This window comes from Dama dama, chromosome 22, assembly GCF_033118175.1.
Source record: "Dama dama isolate Ldn47 chromosome 22, ASM3311817v1, whole genome shotgun sequence".
NCBI lineage: Eukaryota > Metazoa > Chordata > Mammalia > Artiodactyla > Cervidae > Dama > Dama dama.
The window spans coordinates 18,007,283-18,026,583 of NC_083702.1; the positions used below are offsets into that span (position 1 = coordinate 18,007,283).

At 42.6% G+C, this 19,301-nt stretch overlaps 1 protein-coding gene across 1 annotated transcript in view; it reads right to left on the reverse strand.

Moving 5' to 3' along the window:
• Positions 1 to 481: 481 nt before the first annotated feature.
• LOC133043706 (antigen WC1.1) overlaps positions 482 to 19,301 on the reverse strand; it is a 50,573-nt gene continuing 31,753 nt past the window's right edge. The window contains exons 11-20 of the mRNA XM_061124858.1: positions 15,994 to 16,086; positions 15,603 to 15,917; positions 14,166 to 14,480; positions 7,791 to 7,832; positions 7,390 to 7,704; positions 7,103 to 7,135; positions 6,419 to 6,556; positions 5,948 to 6,037; positions 4,943 to 5,080; positions 482 to 756 (exon numbers count right to left, since the gene is read on the reverse strand). Coding sequence (XP_060980841.1) covers positions 611 to 756; positions 4,943 to 5,080; positions 5,948 to 6,037; positions 6,419 to 6,556; positions 7,103 to 7,135; positions 7,390 to 7,704; positions 7,791 to 7,832; positions 14,166 to 14,480; positions 15,603 to 15,917; positions 15,994 to 16,086 — 1,625 coding nt within the window. The 3' untranslated portion in view covers positions 482 to 610. The remainder of the gene's footprint in view (positions 757 to 4,942; positions 5,081 to 5,947; positions 6,038 to 6,418; positions 6,557 to 7,102; positions 7,136 to 7,389; positions 7,705 to 7,790; positions 7,833 to 14,165; positions 14,481 to 15,602; positions 15,918 to 15,993; positions 16,087 to 19,301) is intronic.

Here is a 19,301-nt window from a genome sequence, read left to right on the forward strand (position 1 = left end):
TGTCTGTATCCACTAAAGGAATAAATGAGAGATGAAAAAGGAACAGGTAGTTATGTACAGTTAGATTTTTAATTGGCCTATGAACATTTAGGCAGGATAAGGAAAGCTGTATCCATTCTCTCCCACAAGTCAACCTTCCACTTTGAAACTCACATTCAGTCTGGTGTCAAGGAACAAGTTACAAACAGTTGATCTGACATCTCAGGGAGAGCATCCAAGAATGTTCAGATGTTTGGGGTTTTTTTTCTGAGTTCATCTTGTTAGGAAGGAGGGTATGAATGTGGACCAAGTTTATATCCTTTTCTTAATAAGAGTGACCTGGAGCATTTGTGAGCTGGGGCAAAATCATGCCCTCATTAGCCTCTAACACAGGTGAGAGAGCAGGGCAGCTCACTCCTCTTGTATTTCCTTTGAGGAAAATGGTGTTTGAGGACCAACCTTCTAAAATCATTTGACATGAAGTTTGTTAAAGTAGCATCACAGCAAAAAGTTAATTTATTCAGAATATCTCATTTTGAGAAATTTCCACATAACACAATTACAGGTCAGCTCTACTCTATTGAAATACAGGCAGTTAGAATACCTGAGGCTCCATCTCATATTTAAAGCATCATGAGAAAGACACTGGGGATGTTCCCAGGGCACTGAATTCAACATCATCGTACCCAGGGTCCCCTGTCTGCCCCTGGAGCAGCCAAGGGCTCCCTCCTCCTTCCCCAGGATCAGCCACCTCTCTGGAGAAGTTCAGAGAACAGCCTGAAAGAGTAAAGAGAAGTTTCATTAGAACTGAGACACAGGGATGGGAGAGAGCCCTGTGGTGGAAGGAGTCATGCAAGTGGAGATGACAAAGCATCCCTGGGACCCAGGTGTGGGCAGGGAGGCTCAGAGTGTTTCACTTGAGTTACAGTGAGGATGGATCCCAGCTGTCCTCTCAGATCCAGTCCATGTGGTCTCTGGGGCCTCAGTTCATGTGGAAATCCTGCATCACAGGAGATCTGTGCTCACACAGGAGCTCTGGGAAGACCTGCTTCCAGGCCACACAGTAGCAAGTAGATAACGCCCAATGGTAAGAATCATAAAAAAGAATTTAAATGTTCTCCTTTCACAGGTGATAGATGTGAATTCTCAATAAGAGGGAGATTGGAGACAGGAAAAATCTGAATTCCTCACTCAAAACCTAAATCTGATCTTGGCTGACTTGACTCCTGTTCCAAATGTCCACAAAGACTATCACAGGTGCAGCCACAGATGGCCCCTCCCCAGAGACCACACAGGCCATCAGATGGAGAAATACTCTTTTGTAGAGAATGAGTGTCTTCTCGCAGCTACTGAAATATCTGGAGCAAATTAGATCTCAGCTGATCACAAATTCTGAGTCTATGATCCACCACCATGGCTTAATGTTAAGGTCACCATATATCATAGACTTTGTACTTATGAATGTTAACATATAAGCAGAGCTCATCTTAAATTATAAACATACTTTACCCAATTCAATACATTTGTTTAAATCTCTACCTTTATGTATAAATTCAGTTCACTTCAGTCGCTCAGTCGTGTCTAACTCTTTAGCGATGTCATGGACTGCAGCACACCAGACTTCCCTGTCCATCACCAACTCCTGGAGCTTGCTCAAACTCATGTCCATTGCATTGGTGATGCCATTCAAACATCTCATCCTCTGTCATCCCCATCTCCTGCATTCAAGCTTTCCCAGCATCGGGGTGTTTTCCAGTGAATCAGTTCTTCGCATCAGGTGGACAAAATATTGGAATTTCAGCTTCAACATCAGTCCTTCCAGTGACTATTCAGGACTGATTTTCTTTAGCACTGACTGGTTGGATCTCCTTGCTGTCCAAGGGACTCTCAAGAGTCTTCTCCCACACCACAGTTCAAAAGCATCAAATATTCAGTGCTCAGCCTTCTTTATGGTCCAACTCTCAGATCCATACATAACTACTGAAAAAAAACAGAGCTTTGACTAGACAGAACTTTGTCAGCAAAGTAATGTCTCTGCTTTTGAATATGTTTTATAGGTTGGTCATAGCTTTTCTTCCAAGGAGCAAGTGTCTTTTAATTTCATGGCTGCAGTCATCATATGCAGTGATATTGGAGCCCCAAAAAATAAAGTCTCTCACTGTTGCCACTGTTTCCCTGACTATTTGCCTAGAAGTGGTGGGATAAGATGCCATGACCTAAGTTTTCTGAATGTTGAGCTTTAAGCAAAGTTTTTCACTATCCTCTTTCACTTTCATGAGGCTCTTTAGTTCTTCTTCACTTTCTGAAATAAGGGTGGTACCATCTGCATATTGGAGGTTATGATATTTCTCCCGCAATCTTGATTCCCACTTGTGCTTCATCCAGCCCAGCATTTTGCATGATGTACTCTGCATATAAGTTAAATAAGCAGGGTGACTATATTCAGCCTTGGCATACTCCTTTCCCCATTTGGAACCGGACTGCTGTTCCATATTCTGTTTTAACTGTTGTTTCTTGACCTGCATACAGATTTCTCAGGAGGCAGGTAAGGTGGTCAGATATTCCCATCTCTTTCAGAATTTTCCACAGTTTATTGTGATCCACATTGTCAAGGGCTTTGGCATTGTTAATAGAGCAGAAATAGATGTTTTTCCGGAACTCTCTTGCTTTTTTGATGATCCAGCAAATTTTGGCAATTTGATCTTTCGTTCCTCTCTCTTTTCTAAATCCAGTTTGAACATGTAGAAGTTCATGGTTCATTACTGTTGAAGCCTGGATTGGAGAATTTTGAGCATTAGTGTGCTACTGTTTGAGATGGGTGCAATTGTGCGGTAGTTTGAACGTTCTTTGGCATTGCCTTTCTTTGGGATTGGAATGAAAACTGACCTTTTCCAGTCCTGTGGCCACTGCTGGGTTTGCCAAATTTGCTGGCATGTTGAGTGCAGCACTTTCACAGCATCATCTTTTAGTATTTGAAATAGCTCAACTGAATTCCATCACCTCCACTAGCTTTATTCATGGTGATGCTTCCTAAGGCCCACTTGACTTTGCATTCCAGGATGTCTGGCTCTAGGTGAGTGATCACAGTGAGTGATCGTGGTTATATGGGTAATGAGGGTCTTTTTTCTATAGTTTTCTGTGTATTCTTGTCATCTCTTCTTAATATCTTCTGCTTCCATTAGGTCCGTAATGTTTCTGTCCTTTGTTGAGCCCATCTTTGCATGAAATGTTCCCTTGGTATCACTAATTTTCTTGAAGAGATCTCTAGTCTTTCCCATTCCATTGTTTTCCTCTGTTTCTTTGCACTGATCACTGAGGAAGGCTTCCTTATCTCTCCTTGCTATTCTTTGGAACTCTGCATTAAAATGGATCTATCTTTCCTTTTCTCCTTTGTCTTTTGCTTCTCTTCTTTTCTCAGCTATTTGTAAGGCCTCCTCAGACAACCATTTTGCCTTTTTGCATTTCTTTTCCATGGGGATGGTCTTGATCCCTGCCTCCTGTACAATGTCACGAACCTCCGTCCATAGTTCATCAGGCACTCTGCCTATCAGACGGAATCCCTTGAATCTATTTGTCACTTCCACTGTATAATCGTAAGGGATTTGATTTAGGTCATACCTGAATGGTCTAGTGGTTTGCCCTACTTTCTTCAATTTAAGTCTGAATTTGGCAATATGGAGTTCAAGATCTGAGCCACAGTCAGCTCCCAGTCTTGTTTTTGCTGACTGTATAGAGCATTTCCATCTTTGGCTGCAAAGAATATAATCAATCTGATTTTCGTGTTGACCATCTGGTGATGTCCATGTGCAGAGTCCTGTCTTGTGTTTTTGGAAGAGGGTGTTTGCTATGACCAGTGCGTTCTCTCGGCAAAACTCTGTTAGCCTTTGCCCTGCCTCATTGTGGACTCCAAGGACAAATTTCCTGTTACTCTAGGTATCTCTTGACTGCCCACTTTTGCATTCCAGTCCCTTATAATGAAAAGGACATCTTTTTTTGGGTGTTAGTTCTAAAAGCTCTTGTGGGTCTTCAGAAAACCACAGCTTCAGCTGTTTCAGCATTACTGATTTGGCATAGACCTGGATTACTCTGATATTGAATGATTGTCCTTCATGTATGAGACAGTGCAAAGATATTATTAAAACACTTGTTCACCTTTGAATTTGGTTCACTTCAGTTCAGTCACTCAGTCATGTCTGACTCTTTGCAACCCCATGAACCACAGCACACCGGGCTTCCCTGTCCATTACCGACTCCCAGAGCTTGCTCAAACTCATATCCATCGAGTCAGTGATACCTTCAGCCATCTCATCCTCTGTTGTCCTCTTCTCTTCCTGCCTTCAACCTTTCCCAGGATCAGAGTATTTTCTAAGGGGTCAGTTCTTCACATCAGGTTGCCAAGGTATTGGAGCTTCTACTTCAGCTCAGGCCTTCCAATGAATATTCAGGATTGATTTCCTTTGAATTGACTGGTTTGACCTCCTTCCCATCCAAGGGACTTTGAAGAGTCTTCTCCAACACTACAGTTCAAGCATCAATTCTTTGGCACTTAGCTTTCTTTATAAATATGCTCAATTAATCAATAAGTTTCTCTTTGGTCATGACACAATGCATGTGGGATCTTAGTTCCTTGAGCAGGGTTGGACCTGGGCCCTAGTAGTGAAAGTGCAGAATCCTAACCTCTGGACTGAAAGGAAATTCCATAATCTATAAATCTTAATGCAAGTATATCACATATAAAGTGAAGTTTATGTCACATTACGGAGACATAAATGCCAAAAGCAGAGTGATTCCTCACTCCCTGCAAGGAGTGTGACAGCATTAAATATGGCATATGGTCAAGATGATGCTACCAAATGTATGAGATTACCTCTATTTTGAATCTCCAGGGAGGCTGGGCATTGAGGAGCACACATTCACTCTTTCCAGATAGAAAGATTGCAGGAGATCACCTGACCCCACTCACCTGTCTGCGAGGACCTCACCCCATCCTCCTTCTCTGGGGGCACTTCCTCCTCACTCCCCTGAGAGGCAGGAGGAGTTCCAGGCACTGGGACCTCTTCAACATCATCGTAATTTTCAGCAGGGACATCAGTCCTCTGATCTGGGGGTTCCAAGAGCAGACAAGGGAGTGTATGAAACCACAGTAAGTGGGTTGGTCTGGGGAATACCTAAGATCCCTTCTGACCCAGAGTTTCTGAGTTTCTGAAGAGAGGCACCAGTCACTCCTTGTTTCAAAAGACTTTTTTCTCTAAGACCATGTTTCATTTTGATGTGTCCATAAGCCAAAACATGATTTTACATATCTTCATATTTTCTGGTGGAAACTACATATTTCAAAGCAACTCTTCCACCATTGAGCATTGCTAAAGGACTTTGACAAATTGCGCTTTAGAGATGTTATTTCTTTTAAACATTGTGTGCCTATTGTGATTCCCGACACAGAGAGACCAGCCCCGACGTGAGACATCACCGAACAGCCAGAGAAGGAGAAGGAAGAACACCATCTGGACACAAGGGATGCCTCTGGTCCATCAGAGGAAAGCCATTCCCTTTAAATCTCCTCTCTATGAGGGAAACTCTCCTCCCCAAAGCCCAGCCGAGGCAGGTCCACCTCTATTTCCTCGAGTGGATCTGTAGTCTCTGTTTTCCTCACCATCTCTGGTGTAATATGGCCGTTTAATCAGTGAGTCATCTGACAGGAAACCTCATGTGGAGACAAACATCACACAACATACAGAATGACCCTCCCCACACCCACGGGACCTGTGTTAAAGCTGAGAAGGGACAGGCCTGGCTTCTGCAGTGTAGACAGAGGCTGGGAGATCACGGGGCTCTGAGAGGCCATCCTGCCACTTTGGAGTCTCTGTGAGACTGGGGCACACATGAGGTCTGCACATGCTGAGAAGATGCGCACAGCCAGTGGGTGGTGACAACCAGAGGCCCCAGGAGGGCAGACAGAGACACTCACCTGGGCTGCCCAGACCTTCCTTCGGTGTCACAAGGTAATTGAGCTCCTCATACACAGCTTCAGCAAGAGCATCTTCATAGCTGGATAAGGCTGAGAGATTCCCCAGCAGGTAAGAGAAGCCGCCCCAGACACCCTGGTCCAGCAGACCCACCCTTCCTCTCCCTGGTGCTCACACGGGGGCTGCCAGGACCTCAGCATCGTCTCCCACCACGTGCACCATGACAGCACCTTCTCCCCTCGTCTGACCCTGAATACAGCTCAGCGCCAACTCTGTCTGGTCTCACAGGAGAGGCCATGACTTATGAGAGTTCACGCCCCAGCCCTCTGTCTACTCAGCCCTGAGAGCTCAGCACGGAGCACATGGAGTCTGCAACTCAGAGCAGAGACCTGGCCCAGGCTCCCCTCCTCACACCTGCCCCATCTCCTGCCTCCACACACGCTCCCTGGTCCCCAGCTCCCCCTGCAGCCCACCTCTGCGCTCTGCTCTCCATCTGAGCACCTGAGTCACCAGGATGATGAGGACCAGGAAGAGAACGGCTCCCAGGATGAGGCAGAGGACCCCAGGCAGGGAGAAGATGCCAGGGAGAGGATGTGAGGTTGTTCTGGTCCCTAAGGAGAACAGGAAAAAGGACTGGAGATAGTCTTGGGCACAGAGAAATCCCCTGTTTCAGCACTTTCAGGAGCTCCAGACAACAGGTCCCAGCCTCAGACAGTGTCAGGGCTCCCCCGGGACTCGTCCTGAGACAAGTCAACTCCACTCTGTCCAGTGTGGCCCCGAGGCAGAGCTGGGGATTGTCAGGGAGCTGCCCTGCCGAGACAGCCTCTGAGAACTCAACTCATTCCTTCTCCTTGGCTTCAGGAGACAAAGCATCAAACAGCCCAGGGACCCGCACCTCACTGATAAAGAGCAACACTCAAGGGCAGTTGGGAGTTCCTTAGATTTTACAACATGGGAACCAGACTTCCTTGGACCCCAGGCATGAGAACCTTTGACCCTGGGCATCAAGGCAGGGGATTTCCCCAGTGTAATGCCCTGGCTCCTCCCCAACAGCCACAGCTCCTCAGATTCTTTCCTCTTTTGAGTTGTCAGGGAGCCCACAGAACAGGTCGCCAGTATCTGAGTATTCTCTCCTGCCCATGCATGGATCACAGTACCTGCTTTTGTCGCAGGCAATGTTGTCCTTACACCTAAAGAGAAAAACAGCAGTGTGAGGAAGAGGAATTGGCCAGAATGCAAGGCAAACCATTTTTCCCTCCTGAGCCTGAAATCACCCCTCAGTTTCCACAACAGCAGTCTCCGGTACTCCCAGCTCCCCCGTCCTAGATCAGAGCCCCAGCACCCGGACACTCTCTGAACACAAACTCCCCACCACGCCCGGTGCAGCCCTCTGCCCCTGTGCTGCCCCAGCTCACCAGGGACGGACCCCCTGCCCCTCACTCACCAGAGCACCTCACACCAGCATCCTCCTCGTGCTTGCAGTCACTCTGCCCCCAGGGCTCCGCAGCACAGTCCCACAGGGAGGACTCCCGGCCCCCGCACCGCACCTCGTCCAGCCAGATGCTCCCGTTTCCAGGGCCAAACGCCGCGGCCCGCACGGCTTCCAGGGCCGGGCCACAGCCCAGCTGCTGACACACCACCTCGGCCTCTGCCAGGCTCCAGGAGTCATCGCACACGGTGCCCCAGGAGCCGCTGTGCCAGACCTCCACCCGCCCTGAGCACTCGCTGTCTCCTCCCCTGAGCCGGAGCTTCTCTCTGTCTGAAAAGGCAGCAGCCCCTCCTGTGACTCCCCTGGGGGGAGGAAGGAGCCCCTGGGGGCCTGGGGAGGGGGCGGGGCTGACGTACCTGTGCAGGGGGCAGCAACTGGACAGCTCTTGGGTCTTCTTCCTGCAAACAACAGGGAAACAGTGGATCAGGGACAGCTGGGCGTGGTCTTGTCCCCAAAAAAGATTATCTAAGGTCTGACTCAGTGCAAAGGACACATGAAAACGCAGGTTCATTATCTCCTGGGCTGAAACATTCACTGCATCTGATCACCAGCTGAAATTACTTTAAATATTTACTTGTTAATCAGTCTTCACACCCCACAGCAAATATAAATCCAGACATCTACCAATGTACACACACCCTTCTGAATGAAAGTTCCACTAGAGGAAGGACCTTGTATATCTTATATAAGCCATGTTTCTGCTGTTAGGACCGTGCCTGCACATTGTATGCACTCATTCACCAAATATCTATGGAAAACCATTTCTAAGTACCAGATAGTGGCTTGATAAATATTTATTAAATGAATGAATAGACAAATAAAATTCAGTGAAATAAAATTTGTTTTTCTTAAACTCATACTAATCAGTGAAATAGTAAACCAAATATACATTCATGGTAACAGTCTATGATAATAGTTCATATTAAAAATAATCAGTCCAGAAGTACAGAGTCAATTTATATTCAAAATCTCATGTACATAATTTTAATGGAAAAGTATTAGATAGATTATAAACTACTCTTACCTATTATCCAGTGTGACAAGTGGGCAAGTGAAGATTACTGTTGTAAAAGGAAACCCTCTTTTTTTAATTTATTTTTAATTGTAAGATAATTGCTCCACAATTTAGTGTTGGTTATGTGCGTGTGTGTGTTAGTTGCTCAGTCATGTCCAACTCTTTGTGACCCCATGGACTGCAGCCCACCAGGCTCCTCTGTCCATAGGATTTTCCAGACAAGAATACTGGAGTGGATTGCTATTCCCTTCTCCACTGGATCTTCCTTACCCAGGGATCAAGCCCAGGTCTCTCACACTGCAGGCAGTTTCTTTGCTCTCTGAGCCACCAGAAAAGCCTGTAGTGTTGGTTGGGAATCTCTTAAAAAGAGATTTCCTTTCCTGTATGCTTACAGGAAAGACTTAGTAGAATTCTGAGAAGATATATGTACACACATATGTACACACTGAGTAAGCCAGAAATTTTTGCAATAGTCAAAAAAAGCCTACTGAGAAAAATTTGTATTGAGAAGATGCAGAAATAATAAACAAAAGACTGAAAATATATGTAAAAGAATTGAAGCTGAGAGAAATAAACATAAATTCAAAAACCAGAAGGGTAAATAGTACCTGTCATAAAATATCAATATTTACATATTCTTTCCAGATCATCCTATCAAAACTCCTACCCACTCTATGCAGAGAATCTCTGAGAAAATGATGGCAGGACCTCTGTGAGTGGGTTGCTCATTTTCATGGTCAAAGATTTTACCACCTCTCAATTCACGGGGTTTCATTGTAGGAAAAAATATCATCAATAAAATGTCTCATAGTTAAATGCCTCTTTGGCCTTCAGATGAAAATGACAAAGACATGAGCAAAGAGAGGCAAGGAAGGGAGCGAGCCTCTGCTTTTGAAGTATCTGTTCCCACATTCTCTTAGCTATGGGTTTCAGGCAACATCCAGCAAACCATTCAAGGTGTACCTGAATGGGGTGTGTGTGTTTGTGTATGTGGAGGGGGAGGGAAGCAGAGAGAGAAACAGAGAGAGAAATGTTGAAGGAATAAGGTGCTATGGTTTGACTATTTGCCAGCCTCGACAGCATTTATTTATTTCATTCAAAAGTTATTGCTGAAATCTCAATTCTCAATGTAACAGTATTTAGTGGTGGAGCCATCTCTAACTTTTCCAAGAAGAGAAGAAAGGAACACTTCCAAATTCATTTTATGAAGGCAACATTAGTCTGAGACCAAAGCCAGATAAGGGCACCATGAGAAAAGAAAATTACAGGCTAATACTCTGATAAATATAGGGGCAAAAATCCTCAACAAAATATCAGAAAACTGAATTTGACAATACATTAAAAGAATCATACACCATGATCAACTGATATTTGTTCCAAGGGTGCAAGGATAGTTCAACATTCACAAATTAATCAATGTGATACACCAAATAAACAAAATGAAGGTAAAAATCATATCCTCAAAGGATGCAGAAAAAGTGTTTGACAGATTCAACATCCACTTACAGTAAGAACTCTTTTACAAAGTAGGTATAGAAGGATTGCATCTCAACATAATTAAGGCCATATGAAAAGTACACAGCTAACACAATACTTGACTGTAAAAAACCAAAAGCTTTTCCTCTGAAACCAGACACAAGACAAAAATGTCTACTCTCACCACTTTTATTCAACTTAGTTCAACATTTATTCAACTCTCACCACTTTTATTCAACTTAGTTTTGGTGGTCCTATCCAGATCCATCAGGCAATAAAAACAAAATCAAGACATCCAAATCTGAAAGGAAGAGGGAAAATTGACACTATTTGCAGATTGAAAAGTGAAAGTGCTAGTCACTCAGTCCTGTCTGACTCTTTGCGACCCCAAGAACTGCAGCCTGCCAGGCCTCTCTGCCCATGGGATTCTCCAGGCAAGAATACTGGAGTGGGTTGCCATTCTTTCCTTCAGGGGATCTTCCTGACCCAGGGACTGAACCCAGGTCTCTTGCATTGCAGACAGATTCTTTACCATCAGAGTAGTGAGGAAAGAAACCCCCTTACATGATATTGTATGTAGAAAACACTAAAGACTTCACCAAAAGTATGAGAACTAATACACTCAGTAAAGTTGTAGAAAGAAAAATCTGTATACAAAAATCATATGCATTTCTTTACACTAACAGCAAACTGTTATAAGAGAAACTGAGAAAACAATTCTATTTACATTTGCATGAAAATGAATAAAATATCTAGGAATAAATTTAACTAAGCAGGTGAAAGACCTGTACACTGAAAACCATAAGACATTGATGAAAGATACTGAAGATGACTCAAATAAATGGAAAGATATTTTGTGGTCATGGATTGGAAGATCTAATATTGTTAACATGCCCATTCTACCCAAAGCAATCTACAGATTCACTGCAATCCTTATCAAAATTCCACTGGAAATTTTCACAGATACAGAAGAAACAAACCTAAAATTTGCATGGAACCACAAAAGATGCTGAATACAAAAGCAATCTTGAGATAGAATAACAAAGCTAGAGTTGTCATGCTTCCTGATTTCAAACTGTATTACAAAGCTATATTAATCAAAACAGTATGTTCTTGGTATAAAAATGGACACAGAGATCAATGGAACAGAATAGGGAGCCTGTAAATAAACCCACATTTCAATGGTCAATTAATTTTTGACAAAGAAGCCAAGAATATACAGTGGGAAAAGGATGGTTTTTTCAGTAAATGGCATGGGGAAAACTGGACAGCCACATGCAAAAAATGAAACTGGACCACTATCTTACACCATTCACAAGCATTAACTCAAAATAGATTAAAGACTTGATCACAAGTCCTGAAGCCATAAAATTTCTACAGGAAAAAACCAGAGAATAAAATCCTTGACACCAGTCTTTGTGATGATTTTTTGGCTTTGACACCAAAAACAAAGGAAACAAGAGTGAAAACAAGCAGTTGTGATGACATAAGGCTAAAAAGCTTCTGCCCAATTAAGGAAACCATCACCAAAATGAAAAAGCAACCTATGGAATTGGAGAAAATATTTGCATATTATATTTCTGGTAAGGATTATTATCCAAAATACACAAGGACCTCATATATATATATATATATATATATATATATATATATATAGCAACTGAGTTGTATGAGGTCCTTGTGTATATATGTATATATATATGTAGATATATGATTTTTTACAAATGGGCAGAGAACCTGAATAGAGATTTTTTTTTAAAGAATACATACAACTTGCCAATAGGTACATGAAAACGTGCTCAACAGTACTAATCATCAGAAAATACAAATCAAAACCACAAGAAGATATCACCTCATATGCTCTAGAAAGGCTTTTATCGAAAAGACGAAATAACAGGAGTTGAGGAGAATATGAAGAGACAGGAAAGCTCTTGCTTTCCTGTTAGAGGGAATGTAAGTTAATGCAGCCCATATGGAAACAGTATTGAGGTGCATCAAAAATTAAAAATAGAACTGCCGTATGATTTAGGAATTTCACTTTGGAGTATTTCTCTGAAGGAAACAAAAACACTAACTTGAAAACCCAGTGTTCACTGCAGTAACATATGTTCAGTTGCTAGGTTGTGTCTGACTCTTTGCAACCCCACGGACTGCAGCACATCAGGCTCCTCTGTCCTTCCTGTCTCCCGAAGTTAGCTCAAATTCATGTCCACTGAACTGGCAATGCTATCTAACTATCTCATCCTCCGCGGCCCCCTTTTCCTTTTGCCTTCAGTATTTCCCAGCATCAGGGTCTTTTCCAATGAGTCAGCTCTTCTCATCAGGTGGCCAAAGTATTGGAGCTTCAGCTTCAGCATCAGTCCTTCCAATGAATATTCAGAGTTGATTTCCTTTAGGATTGATTGCTTTGATCTCCTTGCTGCCCAAATGACTCTCAGTTCAAGTGAGGCATCCAAGCACCACAATTCAAAAGAATCAACTCTTTGGCATTTAGCTTCTTCTATAACCCAGCTCTCACGGCCAGATACAACTACTGGAAAAAATATAGCTTTGACTATAAGGACCTTTGTCAGCAAAGTGATGCCTCTGCTCTTTAATACTCTGTCTAGTTTTGTCACAGGGGAGCAAGCCTCTTTTAATCTCATGGCTGCAAACACCGTCAGCAGTGATTTGGGAGTCCAAGAAAAGAAAATCTGTCACTGTTTCCACATTCTCCCCTTTTATTTCCCATGAAGTGCTGATGATCTTAGTTTTCAGAATGTTGAATGTTGAGCTGTAAGCCAGCTTTTTCACTCTCCTCTTTCACCCTCAACAAGAGGCTCTTCAATTCCTCTTCACTTTCTGCCATTAGAGTGGTATCATCTGCGGATCTGAGGTTGTTGATATTTCTCACAGCAATCTTGATTCCAGCTTGTGATTCTTCCAGCCAGGCATTTCCTATGATGTTCTCTGCATATAAGTTAAATAAACAGGATGGCAATATGCAATCTTGACGAACTCTTTTCCCAATTTGGAACCGGTCGGTTGTTTCATGTCCAGTTCCAACTGCTGCTTTTTGACCTGCATACAGGTTTCTCAGGAGGCAGGTAAGGTGCTCTGGTATTCTTGTCTCTTTAAGAATTTTCCACAGTTCATTGTTTATGTCGTCAATGAAGCAGATGTTTTTCTGAAATTCTCTTGCTTACTCTATGATCCAACAAATGTTGGCAATTTGATCTCTGGTTTCTCTGCCTTTTCTAAACCCAGCTTGTAAATCTTGGAAGTTCTCAGTTCACTTAGTGCTGAAGCCTAGCTTGAAAGACTTTGAGCATAACCTTGCTAGCATGTAAAATGTGCACAAATGTGGAGTAGTTTGACCACTCATTGGCATTGCCCTTCTTTGAGATTGAAATGAAAACCGACCTTCTTCAGTCCTGTGGACGCTGATGAATCTTCCAAATTTGCTGACATATTAACTGCAGCACTTTAACAGTATTACCTTTCAGTATTTTATAGCAATATATATGAGTCAAACAATGTAAGTCTTCACTGAGGAAAGAATAAAGAAAATGCAATATAGACATATATCCACCCATAAAAAAGAAGAAAATCTTGCCAGTTTCAACAGCATGGATGGATCTTGAGGGCATTATGCAAAGTGAAACAAATCAGACAGAGAAAGAAAAATTCCATATAATCTCATTTATATGTGTAAACTTAAAACAAAAAGCAAGTTCAGAGATGCTGAGTAGTTGGTGGCTGCCAGAGGTGGGGGATTTGGTGTGGGCAAAGGTAATCAAAAGGTATAAATTTGAATTATAAAATTAATAGGTGAAGAGATATAACATACAGTAAGCTGACTACAGTGAATAGTGTACTGTCTATTTGAAAGATGGTGAGAAAATACATCTTAAACATTCTCATCATGTAAGAAAAATATTTAACTATATATATGGATATAGATGTATGGATCTATATATAAGGTTATAGATATAGATATAACTAGACTTACTGTAGTGATCATTTATCAATACACACAAACATATAAGCATTATGTTGTACACAGCAAAAAATACAATGTTGTATCAATTATATCAATTAAAAATTTTTAATAATACAAGTTTGGAACTTGTAGATTAAATCAGCTCCATCCAAACTTCATTTTATAAATGCATCTTAATTCACTTAGATTTTAAAATATCAAATCTCACTAATAACATCCTACAGAATTGGGACAAACACAGAAACAGACAGAAATCACCTGCACATGAGATGTAGGCTTCCTCCTTTAGAGAGCATGAACTGTATTTCCATGGGCCAGAAGGACACTGCCAGAGAGATGTATCCGTTTTCCGACACTGAATCAAATCTACCCACCGGGGTCTAGAACCTTCCCTGAGACCAACAGACGTGTTGAGACTTCCACTGTCCCCACAGCCAAGCTGTCTGCAGATGATGGACACGGTGACCTCATCCATGGGGCTGTGGCAGAGACTGCCCCAGGTCCCGTTGTAGAAAACTTCCAACCACCCAGCACACTGCTGGTCCTCGCTGACCATCCTGAGGGCCAGGAACTCTAAGATTGAAAGGGAGGAGATGGGACACAGTGAGCACTGTGCACTCAGTGCTCTGGGATTTCCTCTCTCCCAAAATTGTGAACACTCATCTGTGACCCAGCTGAGGAAGCAAATCCACTAGATGACCAGAGTGAAACTTGTCTCCTTTTTACTTGACTTTGTCCATTTGTGTCTGTCTTTCTAAATATTTCTACCACCCTGATGTGGTGGATATGAACTGAGCGGAAGACCAACCCAGACACCTGCAGGGAGAGGGAGCTGACTCCTGCTTCCTGACAAAACATCTAAAAGAGAGTATGAAAGGGATGTGATGTGGACAGTGTGGAATCAGATAGAATAATGGACCCACAAATGTCTACATGGAACCTGTGTCTATGTTTCCTTATCTGGCAAAAGGGACTTTATATATGTGATTAAGGTATGGACCTTGGGATGGTAAGATTAACCTGAAATATGGTGGATTAACCACCTGAGCACAGTCTAATCACATTCTTAAACTCACTATCCTTTAAAGTGGAATCTTTTTCCTCATTCTGGCTAGAGGAAGATGTGAATATGGATAATGGTTAGAGAGGTGGAGCACTGTTGGTCTGATGATGAACAGAATGGGATTATTAGTGAAGGAAGGCAGGCAGTTTCTAGAAGCTTGAAAAGACAGGAAACAGATTCTTTCCCAGAGGCTCAAAAGTGATGTGGCCCTGCTGAAACATTTATCACAGTCTAGTGAGATCCCTGCTGGACATCTAAGCTACAGAAGTGTAAGGAAATAAATATATTGCTTTCAACCATTAACAATGTGGCAATTTGTTATAGAACAAATGAAAACTAGCACAGTGGCTTTAAGACTTCTCTACCATATGTACCAGAAGGGTGAGCCCTGATTTCAAGAAAAACTGTGAGAAAAGGCTCTGCGAGGAAACACTACTGAGAAGAAAGGACCAGAATCTCAGTTGCTGCAAGACGCAGTGAAAGGACCTCGTCTTCACGTCTGCTGGAAAGACGCGCTCCATGGGGGGAAGCCGCCTTCTCTGATCCTTTCAACATCTCTCCCTCAGGGCTCAGACCCCCGTTCTTCAGAGCCCCACCCCTCCCCCAGCCTGTGGACAGTGCGCAGTGCAGACCTGAGCAGACGACCCCCGCATCCTCCTTGTGTCTGCAGTCATGCCGCCCCCAGCCTCGGGAAGGGCACCTCCACACATGGGACTCCTTTCCTGTGCAATTCAGGTCGTCCAGCCAGATGGGCCCTGATCCTGCCCCGAAGTGAGCTGACCCCGTGGCATTGAGGGCGTCTCCACAGCCCAGCTGCCTGCACACCACGCGGGCATCATCCAGGTCCCAGCCGTCATCACAGATGGTGCCCCAGGAGCCCTGGTCAAGGATCTCCACTCTCCCGGCGCAGGGACCGCCCCCGTCCACCAGGCGGAGCTGTCTGCTGTCTGAGGAGAGAGAAATGGGACAATGGGGCGGTGACCTAGGGAATGAGAAGGGTCTTCTGTCCTGTAGGACCCTCACCTGAGCAGTAGGGGGCGCTCTCCTCTGAGGATGCAGAGCCTGTTGGTTCAGACACAAAGCGGTTGCACCGGGGCAGCACCTGGGTCTGGTTTCCTGAAGAAACAGCGATGATTAGAGGGTTGGGAGGGTTAAAGAATAGGAAAGTCAGTTAAACTAAATAATTTTTAGCAGGGGAGGAGAGTTTGGGGGAAAATGGATGCATGTATATGTATGGCCGAGTCCCTGGCTGTTCACCTGAGATTATAACAACATTGTTAATCGGCTATACCCCATACAAAGTAAAAAGTTCAAAAGAAAAAAAAAATTTTCTTTAAACAGTGACCTAGTGATGGAGCTGAGATGAAAGCTGCAGCATACCAGTGAAGTTATCATAATCTTAGTGTTCTCTTTCTCTATGAAGAGCCCTGGTCCCGACAATGGCACAATTCCTGTTTTAAGCCAAGCTTTGCCCTGAGAATGAGTTAAATAAGTTGTTCTATCCTTAAGTCTATCCCTTAAATAGAAGAAGCAAAACAATATCTTTTCTGAAGGAGTTGTACAGTTTTTTATCTACAATGTTTGTGATTTTAAAAATACTTATATAAAAGACATCTCATGGAAAACCAAGAGGAAAAAGAAACATTAAAAAATTTCCCAGGGTATTTGGCTCTTAACGTTACCTGACAGAGAATTTATTTTATTTAATTTTATTAATTTTTATTGGAGTATAATCACTTTACAATGTTGTGGTAGCTTCTGCAGTACAGCAAATTTCATAAGTTATATATATGGGCTTCCTAGGTGACCCAGTGGTAAAGAATCTGCCTGCCAAACAGGAGACTGCGGTTGCATCACTGGGTTCGGAAGAGCCTTTGGAGAAAAAAACGGCAATCCATTCCAGTATTCTTGCCTGAGAAATCCTATGGACAAAGGAGCATGGCAGTCCATGAGGTCATAGAAGAGTCAGACACAACTCAGTGATTAAACAACAACAACTATATATATATATATACACACACACACATATATATCCCCTCTTTCTTGGATTTACTTCCTATTTAGGTCACCATGGATCACTGAGTAGAGTTCCCTGTGCTATAAAATAGGTTATTACTTATCTATTTATGTGTGCGTGCATGCTAAGTCACTTCAGTCGTGTCTGACTCTGTGACATTACGGATTGTGGCCCGTCAGGCTCCATTTCTATGGGATTCTCCAGGCAATATCTATTTTATACTTAGTATCAATTGTGTAGGGCTTCTGAGTCTGGTGGCTCAGACAGTAAAGAATCCCCCTGCAATGCGGGAGACCTGGCTTTGATCCTTGGGTTGGCATGTCCCCTGGAGAAGGGCATGGCAACCCACAGTAGTTCTACCAATTTACATGCTCATATGTAGGAGGATTCCCTTTCCTGCACATCCTCTCCAGCATTTATTCTTTGTGGATTTTTAAATGATAGACATTCTAACTGGTGTGAAGTATTACCTGACTGTAGTTTTGACTTGCATCTCTCTAATAATTAATGATGTATTTGTTAGCTATCTGTATGTCTGGAAAATGTCTATTTAGGTCTTTATCCCATTTTTTCATTGGACTGTTTGGTTTGTTGATATTGAGTTGTTTGTGTCTTTTGAAGATTAACCCCTTGTTAGTTGCTTCATTTGAAAATATTTTCTCCCATTCTGAGAGTTGTCTTTTTGTTCTGTTTATGGTTTCCTTTGATATGTAAAAGCTTTTAAGTTTAATTAGGTCCTTTTTAAAAATAATTTTTTTTGTTTTTATTTTCTTTAGGAGGTTGATCAAAAAAGATCTTGTTCCAATTTATGTCAAAGAATGTTCTGCCTATGTTTTCCTCTAAGAGTTTTATAGTCTGACAGAGAATTTAAATAGCCATGATTAAAGTGCACAAAGTATTAATTAACATGGTGTGCATCTTGGCAGAGAAATGATAACAAAAACAAATGAAAATTCTACAGCTGAAAAAGTTAACCGCTGAAATTAAGGACAAGAGAATGAGTGTATCAGCACATTAGATTGACATAAAGTAGAAATAGTAAAATGGAAGATCAGAGGATAAATATTCCTCTCCTTAGAAATGCTGATCATATGGTAAGTGCCTAGTTAATAATGCTACATAACAAAATCTCCCCACAAACATAGCAGTTGAAGGAATTTATTTTTTAATTTTGCTCATGATTTCCTGGGTCAGTAATTTGGGAAAGACTCAAGATAGACTTGGCAGTTCTATCTTTGGGGTTTCTCATGTGGTTGCACTTAGATGTCATCTGGGGCTGACATCTCTAAAGCTTTGAGTGAACTGTGGTTTTGTAAGGAAATTCCCAGAAGCATTTTTGTTGTTGTTGGGAGGGAGGGATAAAGGAGCATCATGTCTGCAATCTAATCCAGACAGATTTTACATACTCAGGGAAAAACAGGGCAGGAGAGGGACAAATAAGGAGAGAAAGGGAAAGCTAGAACAAGAGAAAGAGAGAGAGAAGAAAGAAAGAGAGGTTAAAGCAAAATAATAATCTATGCTGTACTTAAATGAGATAGATGTACTAATCTTGACCTGGGAAATCCAGGTCAAGTTCAGAGAGAAGTCATTCCTAGAAAACCTTCACTAAAGGAAATACTAATAACATCAAACCCATAAAATGCCTAGGAGAAAACCTAGTTAAACATGTGCAAAACATCTGAGAGAAATTCAAGACCTAACTCAATGAAGGGATATATTTTGTCAGTGAATTGGGAAACTCAATGTTGTCAAAGTCAGTCATTCTCAAATTTATATACAGATTAAATCTAAACTCAATCAAATTCCCTTGTGCCTTTGTGTGTCTGAAACATGACAAGCTGATTCAAACTTTATGTTGCTATTGTTCAGTCACTCAGTTGGGTCCGACTCTTTGTGACCCCAAGGACTGCAGCACACCAGGCTTCCCTGTCCATCATCAACTCCCGGAGCTTGCTCAAACTCATGTCCTTTGAGTCAGTGATGCCATCCAACCGTCTCATCCTCTGTCATCCCCTTCTCCTCCTGCCTTCAGTCTTTCCTAGCATCAGGGTCTTTTCTAGTGAATCAGCTCTTCGCATCAGGTGGCCAAAGTACTGGAGCTTCAAAAATATATACATAATACAAAAACCAAGAATGACCAAAGCAGTTGGCAAGAAAAGCAACAACATAACTTCTTTAAATTAAAGTTACCCAGACTTACTATGTGTGCTTAGTCAGTCAGTCGTTTCTAACTCTTTGTGACCCAATAGAGTATAGCCTGCCAGGCTCCTCTGTCCATGGGGATTCTCCAGGCAAGAATACTGGAGTGGGTTCC